At 36.3% G+C, this 24,219-nt stretch overlaps 1 protein-coding gene across 1 annotated transcript in view; it reads right to left on the bottom strand.

Annotated features, from left to right (window-relative positions):
* Positions 1–648: 648 nt before the first annotated feature.
* Positions 649–24,219, bottom strand: part of SH3BGRL2 (SH3 domain binding glutamate rich protein like 2) — an 84,617-nt gene continuing 61,046 nt past the window's right edge. The window contains exons 3-4 of the mRNA XM_081295269.1: positions 10,684–10,764; positions 649–6,929 (exon numbers count right to left, since the gene is read on the bottom strand). Of these exons, the coding sequence (XP_081151395.1) occupies positions 6,918–6,929; positions 10,684–10,764 (93 nt within the window). The 3' untranslated portion in view covers positions 649–6,917. The remainder of the gene's footprint in view (positions 6,930–10,683; positions 10,765–24,219) is intronic.

Below are 24,219 nucleotides of genomic sequence, written 5' to 3'. Positions count from 1 at the left end.
TCAATATGTATCAATATAAAACTAATGTGTTATTTTATTCTTTCATATTGTCTACAAAACCTGAAATACATTTATACTCAATGTGTCACAAATTCAACTAGGCATATTTTTTAAATTTGTTCTTTTTAGATATACATGACAGTAGAATGTATTTTGGCACATTATACATACATGGAGTATAAGTTCCCATTCTTGTGGTTGTGCATGATGTGGAGTTACACTGGTCACGTATTCATGTGAACATAGGAAAGTTACGTCCAATTCATTCTACTGTCTTTCCTATTCTCATTCCCCATCCCTTTCTTTCATTCCCCTTTGTCTAATCCATTGAACTTCTATTTTTCCCTCCCCTGTCCCTTATTATGTGTTAGCATTGGCTTTTGGTTTTCTGGGATTGGCTTATTTCACTTAGAATAATAGCCTCCAGCTCCACCCATTTACCTGCAAATATCATAATTTCATTCTTCTTTATGGCTGAGTAATATTCTGTGTTTGGTTTTTGTGTGTGTGTGTATGTATGTGTGTGTGTGTGTATATGTGTGTGTGTGTGTATATATATATATATATACACACACATAGACACATAGACAGAGACTTTCCAAACAGCTTTTTAGTATATATATATATATATATCACATTTTCTTAATCCATTAATCTGTTGAAGGGCACCTAGATTGGTCCCATAGGTTAGCTGTTGCAAATTGAGCTGCTATAAACATTGATGTCTCCACACCACATCAGTATAATATGCTGATTTTAAGTCCTTTGGAAATATGCCAAGTGGGATAACTGGGTCAAATGGTGGTTCCATTCCAAGTTTTCTGAGGAATCTCCATACTACTTTCCAGAGTGGTTGCACCAATCTGTATCCCACCAGCAATGTATGTCTGTACCTTTTCCCCCACATCCTCACCAATATTTAATGTTACTTGTATTCTTGATATTTGCCATTCTGACTGGAGTGAAATGAAATCTCAGTGTAGTTTTAATTTGCATTTCTGTAATTGCTAGAGAAATGTTAAACAATTTCCCATATATTTGTTGACCAATTGTATTTCTTCTGTGAAGTACAACTAAGCACATTTTTAGTGCTTGACAGCTTATGTGATTTGTTGGTACCATACTGGACAGCACTGGTCTGTATTCTAGAACTTTCATTTCTGTAACATAGTATAGACAGAGACTTTCCAAACAGCTTTTTAGTGAAAACTTTGGTTATAGTGAATTTTATTATTACAGGGCCCCAAATGATATATCTTACAACACTATAGTACTATTATATAAAAAGGTCTAATGTTCTATTCATTATAAAAATACTAAGTTTTCAGTTCATACATTTTCAAATTCCAGTATCCTTAGGCTATTAAATATATCCCAAGTTAGCAGGTACCTTAGAAGGTAAGACTGCACTCAAGTCTTTTGTTCCTGTCTGCCAATCAGTCCCTGTACATGTGAACATGCTGCCAGCACAGTACATAGGGTTATATTCAGCATGACATTGATCCATCTTACTCAGCTTAAATCTTCACTGATAATAAGCAGAGGTTCAATACAGTCTCCTATGACTTAGAGTAATAATTTTAATGTTTTTAAGTATAACATCATTGTGACTTATTGCTACAGGCACATTACATTTTGACAAACTAAGGAAACAAGTATATACAAACATCAAGTCTATATAAAGATTTCCTTTTGGTAAAGTCCTGTATCAGAAAAACTAAACCATAACATTAATCATGTTAATTTCCTGCCAAATAACTGGAGCTAATAAGCTTTAAAATAGCTTTAGAGAAAGAACCCTCCTAGAGCAGAGAAAAGTACCCAAAGTATATTTCTTGGCTGACATGCTGACACACTGAAAATCAATATGCAAGAAGCATATAATATATGCACTCAACTTTATTTTCTGCAAATAGAATATAGATTCACATGCTTTTCATATTTCTGGAAATTGCTTCAGAAGATTTTTCTATTTTTAATCTGTTTGTCTTCCCTTTAATGTTTAAATCACGGCTGGAGGTACAGCTCAGTAGTAGAATGTTTGCCTAGAATATGCAAGGTCCGGCATCACAAATAAAAACAAAAAGATAAATCAGTATTGACCAATAAAAGCAAAGTATAAAGAAAAATTTAAAATTAATAGCAAAAATACAACTGAAGAAGAAATAAAGGTAAAAGACATTAACAGGGATTTCTTCGAAGAAGAAATAGAAATTTCTATATTAAACACATTCAAATTAGTAATAGGAAAAAATATGCCGAGTGAGACCACAATGAGATACCATTTTATGATACCCAACTTGGCAAAAATTTGACTATTCCAAATGTAGGCCAGGATCTACAATCCTGGAAATTCTGGCATTCTGGTGGGAACATTAAATTGGTACCATTACTTTGAAAAGCAATTTGACCTTATCAATTACAGCTGATGATGTGTTTTTATTGTACAATCCAGCAATTCTATTCAAGGTATATTGTCCACTCTTAGGTATGTGCACCACAAATCACAAACAAAAGAATGTTCATAGCAACATTTCCTTTTCTATTTATATTTATATGGGATATTTTCATACAATGCAATATTTAGTAGTAAAAACTCCTATTGCAATAAATGTAAAAAGGAAATGACAGAAGATATATCCAGCTTAATTCCATTTATTATTCTTTAAGGATACATACATGAAAACAAAATGATAAAGAACAGGAAGGCTGTGATCAGCATGAAAGCAGGACAGGGCTCCTTTTATCGGACAAGGAGGAGGATAGGTTGGGGGAACAACACACAGTGCTTCACAAAAAGGCAGTAAGGTAGGTGGCAGGCACACAAGGATTTGTTTATTATTATGCTTTATCTTTAATATATATTATATGTGTATGTAGGTGTCTATGTGTATTCCACTACAAGTATGAAATTTTGAAAGTTGAAATGGTTTTAAAAAAGAAAAAGATTACATGTAATTTTTCAGATGAACCACAGATTGGAGTGCTAAGAACTTACTCAACTCTATCATTTACCACTGGACATAACTGCTGCTTTTATTTCTGCTTCATCTTTGAGGGTGGAGACTACTGTCCTGCTTGGATAGGATCCATCACATTTTAAGGGCTCAATATATGCTGATAGAAAGGACAGCCAATCATGCATTTCTAGAAGTAGGAAAACTTTGCAGATCTGAGACACAAGGCGGCAGTGGTCATTTTGCTTATTTGGTTTCATGATTTAGCACATTTCTGCAAATTTACAGCTTGTTCCCTTTGATCCCTCCCTCCATCCTCCCTCTATCCTGGTGTTCTAGGGTTTGACATAGTTTAGTGATAAAAGCAACCTCAGCTACTGCCTTCAGCAAAGTTTTCTTCTGCTTTCAGAGGTGATTGGCTGCCTCAAAGGGACCCTGACAGAATAAGCAGTGGTTAACCTGTCCTTGTATTCTGCAGCCAACAGGGGACCATATCCATCAACTGTGGCTTCAGTTGAGACCACAAAGGGAACTGAACCAAGGCAGTGGCTGAATGATTAACTCTGTCCTTGGTCACTATCACTGGCCACTGTATGAGATGACTCTGTGTTCCCCTCCCAACACAGGCAGGACCACCTGCATGGTTCCTCAAATGATCACATGATATATCTGCATTGTTTCTTTTTTTACAACCAAATCTGCAGCTTTCATGCACAGGTTTGTGGAGAGGAGTAAAAACAAATCTTCCCAACTAAACAGAAAGGATTCAGCCAAACCCAGAACTAAAATTAGAAAATGTGATAAATGGGAGGAAACAAAACTCCGTCTTAGAACACTTGTTTTCTGGAATTCATTTTTCTTTAATGCTGAGTATAAATATCAATGCCTTAAGAGACAAACACATACAAACTGATATCTAAAAAACAACAATTATATAGATTGAAGTGGATCCCGACACTTAAGAAGAGCTGTTAAATGAAAAGCATTTCTAGGAAAAAGCAAAGTCCCACAATAAAATCAGACAAATGAAACAAAACAGAAAGAAACTTTGGTACCTTTCCATAACAAAAAGATGAAAATAAGTTCAGTTCATTATTAAATTCATGTGCTACAAAAACATCTATGCATAAGTGTTGAATTAATGAATAAAACAGAAAAAATCTCAAATATATTAGAGTCTGAGGGCAAGATACCTTCCTTTTCTCTTCTTTGATTTTAATAAAACATCAGAATTTGGAAAAACAAGTTATTTCCCCAAGTAAATTTTCTTCTGGTCTGCATACACCTTGCAAGATGGTACTCTATATTTTATATAATTTTAAAATGGCATATTTGATTTTTAGCAACCTAAGAAACCTATTATAGGAAACTAAAATTCTGTCTTGAAATATCCTTGTTATTACATCTATGCCTGCAAATCCACTTCTTTCCTGGGTTTTAAAGACTGGGATTATCAAAATCAAAGGCAGCTAGTTAAAGGAATTAAGAACACCATTACTTTATGCTTGGAATTCAGCTGGTAGGAGTACGATTAAGGACACTATATTCTCTGTAAACAGGGTGGTCCTCGAGGGCAATACTTCAGTACTCTGTGGAGCCTGGATACTGTGATAGATTCCATACACTGTGCTTCTAGTCTATCCTAGCAAGGGCCCTGCCACCTGAGGGTGTTCTCTTGTACTTTTTTATAGCCCCCTCCCAAAATCATAGTAAGATGGTTTGTATTTGTTAGTAGTTTAGCACTATGTTTAATATAATCATACTAAGCATATTATAGTTAATTTGAAAGTTATCAGACAAATTTGGGTGGCTTTCTCTGGTTAGCAATCATGGTATTGACACTACAATCTTAGAATTTGCAAAGCCTCAACCTTATTAAGTTGGTTCTCAGCACTCACTTGTAAGAGCAGACTAAATGTAAACTGAATAATTACAACATGACAACTTTAAAAATTGCTGTATCTTAAAAAGAAATTACACCACTGGATGGTGTAATCCCAGTGTCTCCAGAGGCTGAGGCAGGAGGATGGAAAGTTTGAAGCTTGCCTGAGCAATTTAGTAAGACTTCGTCTCAAAATAAAGAGAGATAGAGATAGAGATAGAGATAGAGATAGAGATAGAGAGAGAGAGAGAGAGAGAAAGAGAGAGAGAGAGATGCAGCTGAGTGGTAAAAGCACCCCTGGGTTCATACAAAAAAAACAAAACAAAAAAACTTATAAGTCTTAGCAGAAGATTCACATACTAACATACTCAAATACAATATCCAGTTATAAATAAACATTCCTGGATAGTCCCTGGGATATATCAAATGGAATATGACCTGGATCTTGTTTAATATCAACTAACCAGTAATACCCATGATTTGACAACAGCTTTCCTTGGAGAGAAAACTGCAGATCATATATTTTCCAGTCAAGAAGATCTCTGTCATGCTTTCCGTCTGACTGTAGTCCTGAACTGCAAATATCAGGCTGGGATTTCAGCTTCAGCATTCAAAAAGTGCTTTACAATAGTCCACATTTATCAAGGTATGGGGACAGGGTATGTGATGCTTTAATTCATTTGCTCTTTCAATTTCTTACACATATCCTTCTCAGTATCATAATAAAAGGTCTAGTATTAGGATGCTAGGAATAATTGAATATTTTGATCATCCCTCTTAGAGTTTATCATATTCAAGGCTGTTCCATGTTTGGCAATTCAAAACCCTTAAAAATATAAGAATATGGAAAAGACACCTCTGCCCTAATAAAGTAACATATTCAGTGTTTATCAGTGTCCACTTCAATGGGAGCAGATCTGCTTGCCAAATACAATTCAGAGTTACTCTTTAGACAGCCCCCTTCTCATATATGTTGCTCTGAAAACTCACTTGTGCTTATATATGAAGTAAGAATGTGTATCGATTTTACTCTGAAAAGTATAAGACTGTGGCTAGATGAGAAAAATAGTAGAACAATGAAAAGTAACATAAGAAAAAAATTAATTCTATAGTAATATTGGTATCTTTTAATATGCATCATCAAGGGTCCACAAAATATATCTAACTGAGATCTTCCTTTCTCGAAAAAATATAATCCTTTCACAAAATAGAATAAGCAGCTGTTGGGGAGCTTAATTTAAAAAATATATGTGCACTTATGTATATATAAATTGCTAAAGCTGAAATGCCTTCAGATACGAATCAGACAATTTCCCTATAAACTGACTATCTAATTAGTGCACCTCTTAAAATGTATCTTTCAAGCAGTCTTGTGCATTTAGGTGAAACTTTCCCCTTGCAATAGTAATTATCTTCATCCCTGTAACTTGGTTGTGATCATGCAATATTGCAACAGTAATTTCTGGAAACATCTGTAGGAGCTTAGAGGATTTGTGAGGGTTAAGAGTTTCCATTACAAAAAGGAATCTAGAACATCTGACATTTTCAACAGGTGTTATTACAAAGCACTGGAGCAGTGATGTTTATGATTCTGTAGCAAAAATCTTCAATGCCCTTTTGTCAATCAGCATTGCTTTTTTCTTTTTTATTCAAAGATTCTAATAAGCCTGGCAGACTAATTTCAAGGATGCAATCCAAGCAGCTTAAAGAGAAGTAGGTTTATGCAATACTGGCATCTACTATATCCTAGGGCAGACCCAACATTTTCTCTCTAATGGTGCCACCCACTTGTCTATCAGTTATTAAGGAAGCACACCCGTAACAGAAGACAGTACTTTCAGGTGAGTGAGGCAACTGCAGGCAAATTGGGAAGAAAAAATCCACCACAGTCCTGATTTGGTTTAAAGCAATCATGCAATCCCCATTATACCCACATCTTCCAAAAACACCCTTTTCGTGGCAAGTAAAGTTACTGATGCATGTGGCTTTTGTCACAGTGATGCATTAGGTAAGCAGGTGTGCGCCGAGTACCAATGGGTGCTCCAAAATGCATCTCCGTCACCTTCCACTTTGCCTCACTAAGGTTCTGCCTGTTAAAAAAAAAACAAACAAAAACACCAGTTACAGCACTGCATTACATTGACAAGAAAATTTGCTCTTGGCAGTATTTTTTTTTTAAATGTCAAGAACAGAGATGTTGGAAATACATTACCCCCAAGTGATTGTTAAGAGCAAATCCTGGGTTTCGGGATCAGAGCCCAGATTTAAATCACATTCATCTGATCTGCCAAATATAAAAAGTAGAAAGCAACATCCCACTGAGTCTCCTCTTAAAGGTACCGTTCTACTAGCTCATGGATGGGTGAGCATTATCTCACCCAGGGGGCTTGCAGAGGCACTGGTTTATGCTGACCCTATGTGAAGAACAGCATTGGTATGGCCATAACTGCTAGTAAATAGTCGCTGCTCCAATCACCCAAGTGCCCCTCCACTCCTCTCCAGCCATGATCCAACTGCTAAACAGCTGTCACCTGGCACAGGAGGCCTCCATAGCCTCCAACTCTGGCAGCATTTCCCTTCTGTTAAGTATTCTAAATATCACCCCTGAATGGCAAAGATCAGGAAGGAAAAACTTCTATAACAGGCTCTGATTAGTCTATTAAAATAACAAACTTGATGAGTTTCAACATAAAATTATTAGCAAGAAGGCCTCCTTTTCTTGTGCTTATGTAAGTACCATGGTGGGCCAGCCCCTGCTGGCTCCAGCCACTCATAGGGGAAAGTGTTCCCTTTTCCTGAGTTTCTACACCTCCCAACTTCAAGAAAAGCATAAAAATCTGTATTTTAAATATTAGCAACTTATGTGATTACATGACCAATGTAATTCTACATCATATACAACCAGAAGGATGAGAATTTATACTCCACATATGTATAATATGTCAAAACACATTCTACTATTGCGTATAACAAATAAGAACAAATTAAAAAATTAAATAAATATTAGCAACCCATTTACTTTTGACTTTCAAAAATTCTGCACTGAACAGATAACATATCCACAGCTAACGTGGCCTGCAAGACACCATTTGGTGATTTCCAGGCTTCCTCTGCTCCGTTTACTTCTGGGAGCAGCTTACTTGGAATCTACACTGCACCTGTGCCTGTGGGGCGCATGAATGCTCTTTTCCCATTTGTGGAGCAATTATAGATGCTAACGGCATCCTTATGTTTCCTGGATGGCTTTCCTATCTTATCTTTCATGTGTGCAATACTGCATCGGGAGTAGGAAAGGAGATACGAAAAGGGGGGTTCATCTTTTGGTACATCAAATCTGTGAACACGCTGTCAAAGCCTTAATCTGTAGACCATATAATGGATTATTACCAAAGTGAATAATAAGTCACTAAAATGGGGAGAAAAGGCTAAATTTTTCCTATAGTTTCCCTTCTCTCATATAAAGATGTAGTCTAAGCTGCTCTTAACCTCTAAGCCCCTGAATATTTGTGAGAGCAAGCAACACAGACACTGCACTATAGACATCTGCTCTGATCCCAAGTGCTCCTGCCCTGGTAGTTCTCATTCATGGAACTGAAGATGGCTGGCTGAATGGGTGGGGCTGCCCAAGGCCCTTAGTGCTTTTGAACTTGGTCCACTCAAATCAAGTCAGCTGCAATAGCACCAAGATCAACATTAACATTGTGGCCACAAGCCATGTGAGAATGTGTATTTTATAGATAATAGATTTCTTAAGAAGTTCTAGACAGAATAAATTTTGTTTTCTACTTTGGGGACATGGTGCCAGTGATGGGCATGGAACCCAGGTCTTCATGCAGGCTAGGCAAGCACTCTACCACTGAGTTACACCCCCAGGCCTAAACGGCTTAAAGAATTAAAAAGTCAGACTGCAGAGTGTCTAAGGAACCTACATCTTTGGGGAAAATGAGAACAAAGATGGCAAGTACACAGTGTTTTTTAAAAGGCTTTTACATAGACCATGGTATCCCCTGGGTTTATACATTCATTAGATTTTCCCTACCCCAGTTTTTCTAGTTCTTTGAAGATAAATCTATACTGTTTAATATGTTTGGATGAAACATGTTATAAAAATACTCTAATTTTTTAACAAGTATTCAAATGTTACATCTTCATAAAAATAGTTTTTAAGAACCTGTAAATACTTTATGTGTGGGTTTTGCCTCTACTTAAAACTCGTACATGGAAACCACCCACAACCATCTGTTGACTTGCGGATGTTAAAACAAAGCAAGATTTCACATTGGCTATGCACTGCAGGTACTGGTGTATAATTTACATTATTGATGTCTCTGCCTTCCTCCCACAGGTGTTCCAGAAATCGTAGAGATCCTGGGTAGTCTCAAAAGACCTATTACTTATAGACAATAAAACTCCCAGTAATGTACTTCCATTTCAATTGTGTGAAAAACACACATACACACACAATTTAGAATTCAGTCTCTATTGTAAATATAGTCAAAACCTCAGCTACTATATATATATATATATATATATATATATATATATATATATATATATATATAAAGATTGCAAGGAAACACACAAAAATGTCAATGTGAATAGCTTGGTTTTTATGGTGAATAGTGATTTTGGTGAATAGTGATTTTTATGTTCTACTTTATACTTTCTTCATATTTTTCCAAATTTTCTAAATGAGTCTAGGTTATTTTTATAATAAGAAATAAGTACTATTTATAAAAGTCAAATAATCAAAATATTATCTGACTTAATACCTTTTTAATCTTGAAAGTAATGTGTTAAATACATATTAATTAAGCTATGAAAAAAATTAAAATTTTTAGGTCTAAATATGATACAACCTGGGTCCTTTAGGTTTTCCAAAAGACATATGGCTTAATAAAGGGGCTTTAAAAATATTTTGACTGGCTTAGGAATTGCAGTATTTTTTCCAAGGCTGACCACTTATCATAGAACACCCTTCCTTCAATGTAAAAAAGCTAAATGTGCAAAAGAATTTTCAAATATGGCCTTGATTGTGCTATCACAAAAATTTTAAAGTACAGTTGTCCCTAGGTATCTGTGAGGGATTGGTTTTAAGATCCCACCCCCTTGAATCTGCAGATACTCAAGTTCCTTAGAGAAAATATCTGCATATAATGTAGGCACACCTACCTATATACTTCAGATCAGCCTTAGATTACTTATAATACCTAACATGAGGTAAACAGGTGTTATACTGTGTTACTTAGGAAATAATGACAAGAAGAAATAACTGTACATGTTCAGTGCAGAGGCAGTTTTCTTTTCAAATATTCTTTTTGGGGTCAGGGTACCAGGGATTGAACTCAGGGACATTCGACCACTGACCTACATCCCTAGCGCTATTTTGTATTTTTATTTAGAGACAGGGTCTCACTGAGTTGCTTAGCACCTTGCTTTTGGTGAGGCTGGGTTTGAACTCACGAGCCTCCTGAGCCGCTGGGACTATAGGCTGTGCCAGCACATCGGCTTATATTCTTGACCCGTGTTTTAATCCACCAATACAGAGAGTGAACTGTGATAAAAATTGCAATTTAAAATGGAAAGCAGCTACTACTTTTTGCTACCTTAAGTCTTCTTGGAAGAATGAGGTCTAAATTATAAGTAAATCAATGTCCTAATTTATGGCAATGACTGACAATGGAAACAGAAAAACCTAGGCATCTTTGTGTGTCTTAATACTAGATAGTCTATAATTATGAATAGAGACTAACTGTGCATCTCTTTAACACTTTCAACCTCTATCCCTAAGAACAATTCAAGAAAGATGAATTTTAAAGCAAAAAGGAGAAAAAAATAACCTACCTTTGATGCCAATCGTGGTTTCAGGCCTAAGAATGAAAAGACAGTGTTGCTTTCCTTCGATTCAAAAAAACTGTCATAATCCTAGAAAAAAGAAGAGGAAAGTAAAATCAATAAACAAACAAACAAAAAAACCAGTATGGTTGGTGCTTCTGACAAATTCTTTTTTTTTTTTTTTTTTGTATCAGGGATGGAAACCAGGGGTGCTAAGCCACTGGGCCACGTCCCCATACCTTTTAAATATTTTATTTAGAGACAGGGTTTTGCTGAGTTGCCGAGGCTGGCTTTGAACTCTGGATTCTCCAGTCTTAGCCTCCCAAGTCGCTGAGATTACACCCCCAGCTGACAAATCCTTTATGGAAGTAAAAAAATGTATCATTGCTCTGTCCAGGCCAAAGAATGGCACATAGCTACTAGATTTAATCTGTTAGGGCCTAAAAATTTTCCTTGAGTATGATGATCAATGTAACAAGTTTTTAATCCAAAACCTGTGACAGGATTAAAATGTAAAACGTTTGACAACAGAAATGAAATAGGGACACATACCTCACGAAAATAGGAAGACCTCATGTGCCAAAGTAACACCTGTCTGTGTGAGTCACACTGACCTAAGGTTTTACTCTAGGCTTCAACATGGAAGGCTGCCTCCCAATTTCACTCTTGACATTTTGCTATCTATGGCTTAAAAAAAAAATCAGTAGGTAAACATAAAGCCACAAAGGTCTCCATGTATCAATGCCAGTGTTTCTATTCTGCTTTTGAAGTTTTCCTCATTCTTTGAGACTATGTCTTCAGAGAGAATAAAAAGATCAAATAAAGACTAAAAGAAACTATATTCTCTCTAACATTTATCTTTGCTTCAGACACAGAATCATTTTTCTCTTGCTACTTTCACAAGAGAAGCCAGGGAGAAATTCTAGTCAGTGTGTGAATTCTTTCCAAAGTTTACGTGTATCATACTACCTAGTTTCTAAGTTGATGTAAATCACTTTTAAAAATGGCAAATTTTTCCTAAGGATAAATTCTGTCAGTAGACAATGATTAGAATCGTTTGCAGGCCTTCCTTTTTTTTCTAGGGGCCTTAAAATCATTACATCATTTATTCTTCACCACAGTCCATGAGATTAGAGACTGGCTCCAAGAGAAGCAATATATTGCCCAAGTTTGACCACCAAGTGGGAGAGCTGAGATTTGGGGCCTTGTTTAACTAGTGCTGAAATTCACACTCTTTCTTTCATCCTGCCCAACAAGAAACCAGGCACGGGGTCCCCTGTATGCTGCTCTCACTGAGCCCTAAGGAATCCACTGCTGAGCTGGGCCAATGGCATTATAAGTACTTTTGAAATTAGTCTAGAAATCTAAATGAGTCAGTAACTTGTACAGTAGAGGTTTGCTTCTTGAAAAGCATGCCTCTTTTGAACTGCATGGGTTTTCTCTCGTCCAGTGAGGGGGTCCATGGAATAGGGTGGAGGAGAGTGTGGCTGTGGAGTTGCTATTTAAGACCTCCAGAGACCGAGCAGAAAGCAGGTCTGATTTTATTGTGCAGTTACCATGTATATATACTCAGGCAGTTGCTAAGCAGATTATAGGCATCCAACAATACAATTTTTGGCCAATTGTCCTTGCAGCAACCAATCAAGGGGCAGGACGTGGAGCAAACACAGGGACTATAACACATGGCCTCACACCCAGGGCATGCCATGTACTCCATGCACCTGTCCCCACAGAACTGTTTGGCTCTGTGGACAGATTCTCTTGTCCAAAATCTTTATCAACCAATCTCATGATTTTGAAGTTAAGTAATTTTAATTCATGGTCATCTGAGCTTTAGGCTTTGCACTGGTTGCTCTGTCATTTAGGATCAGCCCTAAAGAGAAGACTGTGTTGACAAACCAAGAAGAAGAAACATCTGAAAAGAAAGGCTCAGCATTTAAGTTGAAATATAAAGATGTAGAATTAGCACAGAACGTGTTGGGACAGGGTCATCCAGGGCAGGGGAAAGCACAGTAAAGGGCAAGGTTGACTGGGATCCACATGTGCTGGACTTTGTAAAACAGAAAAAAAAAGTTTTAGTTTAAGTATTAAAGGAAATAATGTAAGGGTTTTAAGCAAGGGAGCACACTGATTCACCTACCTTTAAGAAAATACCTAAGTACCTATACGAAGAATGCTCAGAGAGGGGGCAGCAAGAAGGAAACCAGAGAGAAAATTGAAGAGAGCACCATGGTAATTCAGGTAAGAGATGTCAGTGACAGCTTGGAGCAGAATGATGGCCACGTATATGGTGACCTAGACAGGCCAGAGAACTATTTCAGAAGCAGAATTGATATTTGGTTGTGGATCAGATGTGAAGATTTGGAAGAAGTAAGAATAAAGGGGTTCTGAGCTTTCTGACTTGATAGAAAAAGATTTGAGAAAAGATTTAAGGGAAAGCTGGAGTTCAACATGTTAAGTTTCAGAAATTATACTATAAAACACTCAAGTAAAGAAAATAATGAGGCAGTAGAAGGTTGCTTTGGATACAAAATATTTCATGGAATTTGTAAGAACATTTGTAATTTTCTTTTTCTTTTCTTTTTTTTTAAAAAGAGAGAGAGAGAATTTTAATATTTATTTTTTTTATTTTTTAGTTTTCAGCAGACATAACATCTTTGTTGGTATGTGGTGCTGAGGATCAAACCCGGGCCGCACTCATGCCAGGCGAGCGTGCTACTGCTTGAGCCACATCCCCAGCCCCAGAACATTTGTAATTTTCTAAGATAAAATATGATTATAATGATAGCAAGTTCGGTGTATAATGAAGACAAAATTCCATAAACTAAAAATGTTACATTATTGTCACAAAGCCATTTTCAAAAAGCTTAGTGACATTTCACTGATCTAGGTTCAAGAAATAATACTGTTCCATACACATTCTCTTTAACAATTTTTTTGCTTAGAGTTGTATCCAAATGCTTAGAGTAAGATATGATAAGAGGAGGAAGACAGTTAAATTATGGACTATATTTATTCTATCCTTTTAGATATCCACTATATAAATTCAGTGTGCTTGTTCTTCTTTATAGCCTATTCTGTTTCTCTTGGGTCTAAATTCTTTTCCTAGGAAATCCATTCTAATTAAATGTTCTAGATCTGAACTCTCCCTTGAGGTCAAGTTCTACATGAGCAAAAAACTATTATAGACTCTTAAAACAAGTCTAAACCATAATTCATGATCTTCCACTCCACAATAAGGACCTCTCATAAAATGGCACCTTATTATCTCACTGGTCATATAATGTGGACTAAAATCTTTGATATGGTGTAAAAGGCCCTATATAGTCTGGTTCTGCCTAACTCATCAGTTTTGAGGAGAAGACCACTGCACCAACAATTATCTGCTTCACAAATCCCATTTCTGGGAAACTGGGTTGGGTATATGCTCATGTATCAGCATCTATGGTTTTAATGCCCATCAATGTACCATGTGAGTTATACAATTTTATCATTTCACCTCCTCAGACTTTCTTCCCAGCTGTGTCAGATACTATAGAGGCCCTCGGACTCCAGATTTTATTGGTAACCTGATAGATAATTCCAGACTTCTCAGAAATAATGCAGCATCCAGTAGAGCTGCTCTTTAGTGCTGAGGGCCATTACCAAGTAGGAATGACGCATGGATTTCCTTGCCAGCGTACCCCATGTTAAATTTGCTGTGACCTTGCATGTGTGTTTGAGAAAGATGACCCTACTCAAGGACGAGGGTGGATCCAGGATTAGGGTGTATCCTGCAGTTTGAGGAAGTATAGTATCCCGGTCCTTGGGTTTAGGGCGTTCCCAGTTTAAGACCTTGGGTTTTAGGGAAGTTCCATGTTGAGGATTATTGCTGCTGGAAATAGGGCGTTCCTGCTACCTGAGCTCCCGTTGAGCTCTCGTGAGATTCAGAGAGCATTTTGGGAAAAAAGACTCGTGTAGTAGGTGAATTGGGTGGCAGCAGAACTGGGATTGCCCCAGAACGTGTGTGGAGGCCGGTGTGAGTTCGGGAATAAAGAATTGCTGTTTGAATCTACAGAGCTGTGTGGTGGCTCGTGATTCTGTGCCCAGCCAAGACTGCGGCACTTTAGTGGACTGTAAGGTGTAGCCAAATGCAAAATCCAGCATAGATATTCTTGTTTCTAGGGATATCAATTTGAAAATTTGTTCCTCTCCTGTTTGACTGAATAGATAAGATCAAGGGCCAGTAGATATCAAAATTCTGTTTCTGCCCTTGAGTTTAATAGGCTTCTCTTTCTTCTATTTAACTAAAAATCTCTGATGTCAGTGTGAAATTCAGCAATATAACAAAATGAGAAACGATGACTCAATCTCTATAAATGTAGTGTGATTTTACTTTCAAAGACTGTGGCAATAACATGAAAATATTGTATATATAAATGAATAAAAGGCAAGTTGCAATGAGACAATAATTATACTTCAGGTTTCAGTGTTTATATTTAAAATATCAAAATGATCACAATTCTCCAAATCACAAAACGGGAAATCAGGTAAACTCGCATATAAGTTTCAAACACATAAAAACAACATCTAAAAATATGTACATATATGCAAATAGAGAAAATATGTAACATGATCAACAAACCATTTATCCACACTAAACTGCTCTTATTTTTCATCACTAGCAAGTCAGATATTTAAAAATCTAAAAATGACATTTCTAATTTATAAAAATAAAATTTTCTCTTAAACAGTATTTGTCATAAAAATTGTAAATCTTATTGTTACTTTATGAACTTTTAACTTAATACCATATCACTAAGGCTGGGGGGCTTCTTGCCTGAATACTGAATTGGATCCACTGAAAGTTTAGAAAATTTCATTTAAGGTATGAAAGTAACAAGTACAAAATTTGCTAATTAGCTTTAAAAAAAAATAATTCATAGAAAATTATTTTTAAAAATCAAACAGACTAGTACATAACATATATTGGGTTACTAACACAATCTGTGTCAAAAGAACAGATGAGTTGTTTGTTAATAAATGACCAATGTGTCATGCATTAGGTAATATCATGCTAGTAATATAGTTTGAGTAAATCCTATTTTTACTCTATTGTTTACCAGTTTTTTAAAATAGCATGAAAATTTAACTTTCTAACATTCAAAGCTTTTGAGTGTTTTGATAAATCCTAAAGTGTGCAAGAAATTAAATTATTTCCTTTGTCATACTAGGGCAAAGAATAGATGATTGATAATTTAAAATCTAAAGCCTCTTAATAGTTAATGCCTTCTTTCAGAATTAAATTGTATGATGTGAAATCCTTTAGGAAGAACACAGTCTTAGGAATTTAAATATCACTTGCTATTACATTATAATATGAATATAGTATTCTTATATTATGGCCTTGGGCTATAATACTTTCTAATAAAAAAATTCTACTTTGTAATCAAATTGTTTCACTTGTCAAGCTGATATATATTTTTAAATATTAGAGTTTCTACTACAAAGGTTAAAAGCATTAGAGTTTAAAAACTCACATAAGGTTTCTAAATAGACTTGCTGAATTTCATACAAAGGCACTTTCCCTGAAGTGTTTGTAAATATGTGTCTGCAGATTGCAATTTTCAGGACAATCAACTAACTATAGGATCTAAAAATCAGTTAAGAATGACTTTGCAGAAGGATACACACACATTACATGCAATATCAGAGCAGCCAGTTTCAGAAGCCAGTGTATTTTCATTACATTTAAGACAAAGGATGAAAACTATTTCTAATGCTAATTGCTTAGAAAAATAAAAAATTTTGAACTGTATAGATAATAGCATAACTCAGCATTCCTATTCACTATGGTTAACATTTATTTAAAAGCTATAATTTTAAGAAGGAAAAAAGCAAGCTGAAGAGCTGTTTTAAAAAAACCAAAAAAAAAAAAAAAAAAAGAAAGAAAAAAGAAGAGTCTCCCCTCACCTATACTTGTTTAGGTTCAAGTGAAAACCAATGTGTGAGACATTTTGAAGCTCAAGATAAAATCTACAACAGGTAGGGTTAACAATAGTCTCATTCTTCCACAAGCTCACATAAGGACATTATCTGCACACCCCAATTAGACCATTATGGACTAAGCAAGCATTTGAGACAAAGATCTTAAAGTTCTTTGCCCTTTCAGTGTTCCCTAAGAGAACAGTTAGGAAAGCCCACAGCAGTCATTCTGAAAAGCTGTATTGCTTCCCACGGCTCAATGACAATTAAGTGACAGAACCATAATATTTCTACATGCCAGGGGCACAAGCAAACAGGAGGCTGCAGGGAACAAAAACAACATGGGGCCAACAAGGAAATGGTGACAGCAATCAGTATACATGAGTCAAAAGGAAATCTGGCCTACCCAAAAGAAAATTTAAAGAGAATTTTTTTTAAGACTATAACAGAGTTGCTACCATGGCTGCTGCTGCTGTTTTAAAATGGGGAGAGAGACTCCTTCTGCTTGAATTCTTTCAGGCCTAAAAAATAGCCTCTGAGCAAATTTCTTGATTTAGTGAATAAGGATCTTTAATGATATACTCTATGCTATGAAATCTTGACGTAGAAAGAAAAAGTAGTTGGCAGTTCCAGTCCTAGTACAATGGGTGAGATGTAGTTATCTAACAAGGCTTCATTCAGCAATTTCTATGCCAAACACCAAAATAAGCACAAGCTCAAAGCTGAGGCTTTCAAATTCTTAATTCATGTTTAACACTGGTGACCACAATGGTGCAAGATGGCAGGTAAGCACATGCATCCATTTCTTCTCTTATCCGAGTGCTACTGAAGTTGGAGGGATCCAGCAATATGATTTTCTTCTCTTTGTGGGTGTGTGTGGTGCTGGATTGAACCCAGAGCCTTGTGCATGCAAAGCAAGCACTCTACCAACTGAGCTATATCCCCAACCCTCCAGCAATACAATTTTAAGAAATGCCTAGAATATATAATGCAAATACAACTGGAATGGTAGAGTAAACAGGAAAGGAAACCATGGTTCAATGACAATTAAGTGACAGAACCAAAACAACAGAAAAGCAATCCTTCCCAAGGAACTCCCACAGAAACTGCATGTCCGAGACAATGACTACAATGATCTGGAGACTGTGATGGGCAAACACTAAAGCACAAAGAAGTGTGTGTATTATGGCAGAGGCAATCTTTTGCATCTTGTAGTCAGAGCTCTCAAGAAGTGCTCTCAGGACAAAACTGTGAACTGCTGAGCAAACTCTTGAGTCTGTGGTCAGTCTGGGCTCCAAATCAGGCACAGAAAGCAATGGAACGGAGGTGTGTCTTGGAAGAACAGCATCCTCCACTGCCTTTGTAACGCTCTCTTTCATTAGCATTGGAGGGGTTCATCCTGTTTCTCTGTTGCCACCCAGCCTTATACACAGTCTTAGTCCTCCTACCACAGGGAAAAGACATGTGCAAGTCTGGGGAGAAGTCACGCCAGCTTCTAAGAAAGACAAAGGCCAGAAACCAGAAGTAATGCTGGAGAACATAGAGATAGCTCAGAGAACACAAGAAACCAAGAAAAATGCTGCTAACCAATGTTCTTGGAGTAATTAAAGAAAATACTACAACAACAAACAAGAACAAGCCAATATTTTTAAAGGAATAATAAGACAACAGCAACAAAAGGGCTTCTGGAAATGAAATTTGATTGCTAAAAAAATTGATAAATACATTAAATAATAGAATGATACAGGACTAAAAACCAAGCTAGTGATCTAGAAAATAAAATTTGAGAATGCCTCTTAGAATGCATAGCATCAAGATCAAGAGAAGGAAATTATTAAACAGGTGAAGAGCACTGCTGGTATGAAGGGCCAAAGGTCCCCAAAACAATAAATCCCGCAGGGGAAGAAGAAAGACAACGGAAGAGAGGAGAAAGTCAAACAAACAGAACTTTTCCAAAGTGAAATAAATTTCCAGATTGAAACTTCCAATAGTGCAGAATAAATTTAAAAAATCACATTCCAGAACTCAAACACACACATGCTAAAAATCTTCCAGAGAGAGAAATCAAACAATTTACCTCTAAAAATCTGATCCAGCAGACATGAAGTCTTCCAGTCAATACCATGAATACAGAATAAGAAGTAATGCTTCCTCAGGGAACATGATTTTAATTCTAGAACTTTAGACCCAACAACATGATCCATTAAGAATGAGAATCAAATGAAGATCTTTTAAAAAAATCAGAAAGCTTACCAGGTAGAAATGCCAAGTTAACAAAGTGTTTTTTTTCAGAAGGTAGTCCAAGCAAACAAAAAGCCACAAGAAAAGGTATCTTTTCATGTCTTTCCAGACAAGTGTGTGCTGGAGGAGTAAACTGCTGAACTCTGTGAAGGGAATCCTTTGGATACTGGTGTTTGTGCCCTTCTCCTCTAAGCCCGGGACTGAATAGGTTGTATACCCTCTGTGGCTGCTCACACTACTGAACAAGTCTGTAGGAAGCAGTATTTACAGAATTACACCAATATAAGATATTTATGTAAATAATTATCACAATTACAGAAGAGAGAAGAAATAAACATCAATACTATGTATATATGTGCACTTGATCAAAATGAGAGAGAAATGACAGAAGCTACCTCCCTTTATGTATCAAAGAAAAGCGTAAACACTGTGCTAATTTTAAGATCAAGGAATAGAGACATTAATAAATGAATCACAGAAGGAAAGTAACTTAGAACACAACAAGGCAGGATTTAAATGAAGAGGGTCCATTTTGGGAAAATGGAAGGGATCACCTATAAAGAAGGCAAAGGAAGCCCGCTTTTGATTCCTGCCTTTCTGAAAACAGCCTTTCTGAACTGACATTGGTATCAACATGTCCTTACTGTTTTAACTGTTTTGCTCTTGATTCATTATCTTTAATTATATAAGACTAAGAAAAAAAAAAAGAAAACTGCTAACAGAAAGAAATCCAACAGTTTGAATATTAGTTCAGATGTACTAAACATGCACCTGGGGTGGCCTCAGAGTGTCTGGATGGAAAGCTTCCAATATTCACAGCACAAGTCATCATTTTTATGAAAGTCACGTCCCAGGGATTCATCACTGTAGAATATCGAGGCAAACATCTCGGTAAGGTGAAAATGGAAGATTAAACATTTATAGACAGAAGAATAAAAATTATAGTTATATGAAAGAGATAGAACTGCAAAGAATATCTAACTCAACTATCATGCTTCTGGGCATACAGCTGATCAGTAATCAGCGACAAAGAATTTTTGTCACCTGTTCCCCACTACTTGAGTTTCCCCTTCCTAGTATCTGAGATGATGCCACATAAAAATATTTACAGATGATAGAGAAGATTCTCCTTGATTAAATAACTGATCTTTTAGACAGAAGGGCTTAGAGTACAGATTTCCAATTTCAGAAAAAAAGATTTCCTAAGAAAATTCTATCTGTAGAATAGATGAGCTTTTAATAGAGGTGGTTTCCCAAACAAAAAGATTTCATTGTATTCACTGGATTTGCTTTTGACAAATTTGGCTTATTTTATTTAGCATGATATTATCCAGTTCCATCCATTTACCAGCAAATGCAATATTTTGATTCTTCTTTCAGTCTGAGTAATATTCAACCATATATATATATATATATATATATATATATATATATATATATATATATATATATATCACATTTTCTTTGTCCATTCATCTATTGAAGGACATCTAGGTGGTTCCATAGTTTAGCTAGTGTGAATTGAGCTGCTATAAATATTGATGTGGCTGTGTCACTGTAGTATCCTGATTTTCAGTCCTTTGGGTATGAACTGAGCAATGGGATAGCTGGGTAAAATGGTGCTTCCATTCCAAGTTTTCTGAGATCTCCATACTGCTTTCCATAATGGTTGCGCCAATTTGCAGTCCCACCAGCAACATATTAGCATACCTTTTCCACCCACATCCTTGCCAACATTTATTGTTGTTTGTATTTTTGATAATTGCCATTCTTACTGGAGTGAGTTGAAATCCTAGAATAGTTTTGATTTGCATTTTTCTAATTGTTAGAGTTGTTAGTATTTTTTCATATGTTTTTTGACCATCTGTATTTCTTCTTCTTTTTTTTTTTATTGATTATTTATCGCATTACATAGTTCATGATATATCATCTTTCATACATTACACTCAAATTGTGCTTTGAACTCCCATTTTCACCCCAAATACAGATTGCAGAATCACAACTGTTACATATTCGCATTTTTACATAATGGCATATTTGACCTTTATTAATAAAATGGAATGCTGCAGAGAATGTGTTTTCTAAAATAGCTTTCAATTTACTAACGGACTTCAAATCACCCACAGCAAAGGCTCAGTCCTTCATGAGCAGAACCAAACAGAAGGTCTGATCTTTGTTAAGTATGTCCCATGTTCCTAGCATTTTGAGTACCAGTTCTAAGGTAAGAAGGTCACAGAACATGCTGAAGGTAAATGGGCACAAGGAGCTTGGGGACCAACTGAAGGCAAAGATGTCAAGAACATTTTATGAGATAAAAGTCAATAGCAGTAAAAAGTCTACACCTGCTGGTAATGGGGGAGGAGGAGTAATAAGCAAAGTCCCAGTTAATTAGCAGTGTAATAACAAGTACATCTGTTGAGTTTTGAGAGAGAAATAGGTCAGAATTATTGGGATTGGTACTCTGGATGTATGAAGTGAAAAACAAAAGGGGTGTGGGGGATTTTAGGGCTCTACTCTAAGTATCATGTGGATGATGCACCATTAATTTTTCAATAATATCTATATTGTACAGCATAGCCTCCTGGGGATGAGGATGAAAATTTAGGACTTCAGGGTTTTTCCCAGCCTACTAACTCTTAAAATAGAATTCTGTTAGCACATAATTACTAAAGACAAGCTATGAAACAGGTAAAAATTTCTTCCCCTCATTATGTTCTATTCTACTCCACTGTCAGAAGATATACTTAACTGCCATGAGAGGACTTGGGAAACTGCCAATTCAGTGTTTCTCAAATGTGACCAATGAAGAACTCTGGGAGCCTGAGGGAAATGTGAATGGATCAAGCTGAGTAGGGGTGAACTACAGAAGGTATATCGTGAGCGCTGAATAGTGTTAACATTTTTTAAAGGGTTGGAAAACAAAATAAAACAACCAGACAAAAATCAAAATGAAATAAGACCATAATATGCAGAAAATTACGTGGCTCTCAAAACCTAAAATATTTATTGATTGCCTGATCCCTGATCTAGAGGACTGGAAGATAATTCTGAAGCAGTCCCTGTAAATGTGAAATTCCTGTGAAGCTTTGCTTAATCTTAAAAGTTCATGAAAATGGGATATCCTGCCCTATAAATTGTGTTTATTTTGCTATGCAAAAAATATGTTTTACAATGTGCTCAATCACCAAGTCAAATGGATGTTTTGGGAAGACAGACTTTATTCTCTTGGGCATCTCTGGACAACAAGGAACTTGACTTTGGTTATGCCATCAATGCGTACAATAATCATCTAGTTTTAAATTTTCTTACTTACATTTCATCAAATGTCTTTTTCTTGATCTTGAAGCCAGATTCTAGAACTAATAACAATAACTCCACTCATCGGTAACCATATGTCACAAATCATTGCTGTTGACTGACTGAGACTTTGAGGGCAAGAAGGATCGAATAGCCCAGCTGGGTGTGTTGGTATATGCCTGTATTCCCAGTGACTCAGAAGGCTGAGGCAGGAGGATCCAAGTATTAGGCCAGCCTCAGCAACTTAGTAAGGCCCTGTCTTGAACGATAAAGAACTGAGAATGGAATGGAATAGCCTAAAACGAGAATGTGTTTTCTAAAATAGCTTTCAATTTACTGTACTTCAGAACAGCTTTTTAGTAATGGACTGTCATTTCAAGTGACTGGAAACAAACTAACTAGCTCACCATAGGGGAATGAGTAGGTTAATTATAATAATCCACCCAAAGGAACTTCTAAAAAATAAGTTTATAAGGACATAGGAACTGTTTTTGTTAAAGAATAAAGCAAGGCACAAAATGACATATGTTCAACAGTGTGATTTTTAAAGTTGAAGACTATTTTAAGAAAAGAGAAAGTACATAGAACAGAGATTTGCAGTCTTATTTGAAAGGTAAAACTGACTGCTGCCCCTTCTTTTCCATTCTCATTTTTCAAATTATCTCTATTTGAATATTAATTTTAGTGCTGAAAAAGTGAGAAACACCAACAATAATAATGCTAGATAACCAATTACTTCAATGTGTAAACCTTTTAAATATCTGTTTCCAACCACTTCTTGTAAGACCTTGGTTGAAGATCATTTCTCATGTTTACATTTGGGGATTTAAAAATTCACACACATACACACACACACACACACACACACACACAAAACACACACAGAGAATAGCATAAAGACTTTTCAAAATTAAATCTCATGTCCAAATCACAAATTTGTAAAACATAATTATAGGAATAGGTTGTTCATAATTCAAAAATAAGTTGCCAAATATACTTAAAATATATGATCCCAAGACAATCTTCTCCAAAGTCTCACATAAACACTGTACCTGGGACAACTGCAGATAGACACACTTCAGTATGCTTGGGGTGAGGTCCTAAGCTTCTGCCAATGGTTTGTAGAGGCTAGCACGTCTCCTTGTCTCTCTTCATGGGAGAGGTAAAGGAATGACATAAAAACCTACTGCTGGTCGTCATTCACTCTTTCTGCTCCTCCTGAAAATTAGTTTAACCCTTCTCTAGCCTACTTTCAAGCCTCAATTCAGGTAGCATGTGGTAAGGCAGGCATAGTTAGCCCCAAACCGCTATTTAAATACAACTAGCCAACAGCTTTATTATCCTCCAACTTGGTTTACATCCCATGATTAGCCACAAATTTAACATTCTGAATTCATTTAAATACCACTTAAGAGTGTAAAAAAAAAGTACTGGCAATAATTTTTAAATATTCTTAAAAGATGCCTAATGGAAATGGTCAAAGGTTATCTTTCTATAAAATTGTCCATTTGTCTTTCAGATAAACTGTCCTTTCTCATTATAAGACAGGATTTTACAAAACGAACTCTAACTACATCTAAACCCGCTCTATTTCCCTTCACCTTTGCCCTATGTCTGACTGAGCACTGGCATCCTCAGCTAAACCTACACTGACCTGTCTATCTGTACAGCCACCGCTTTTTCCTCCTTGATGGTTAATCCATGAATCAGTGTTTCCCAGCCAGATCAAACTTGACTGGATTTCCATTTCTAAGTACCACCTTTAAAAAAAAAAAAGAAGAAAGAAAGAAAGAATTAAAACACAAATTCAGCAAAGCTATGGGACACAAAGAAGACAAGGCAAAAACAACCCCTCAGCTGACCAAAGCTGCACACCACTTCATCCCAGCATCCAGTGCCAGCATCCTGGCACTGCCACCATACCCAGGAGAAAGGCTGAAGAGGAGGCTAAAGAGATAAAGCCAAGGTGAAGGATGAATCACAGAGAAGATCTGCAAGGTTGTCTGATGAACCTGCTCCTCCAAAGCCAGAGCCCAAGCCTCA

Source organism: Spermophilus citellus (assembly GCF_964194105.1).
Source record: "Spermophilus citellus genome assembly, chromosome: 5".
NCBI classification, from domain to species: domain Eukaryota; kingdom Metazoa; phylum Chordata; class Mammalia; order Rodentia; family Sciuridae; genus Spermophilus; species Spermophilus citellus.
Note: the sequence above shows the minus strand (reverse complement) of the source record. Positions and strands in the feature narration are given on the sequence as shown.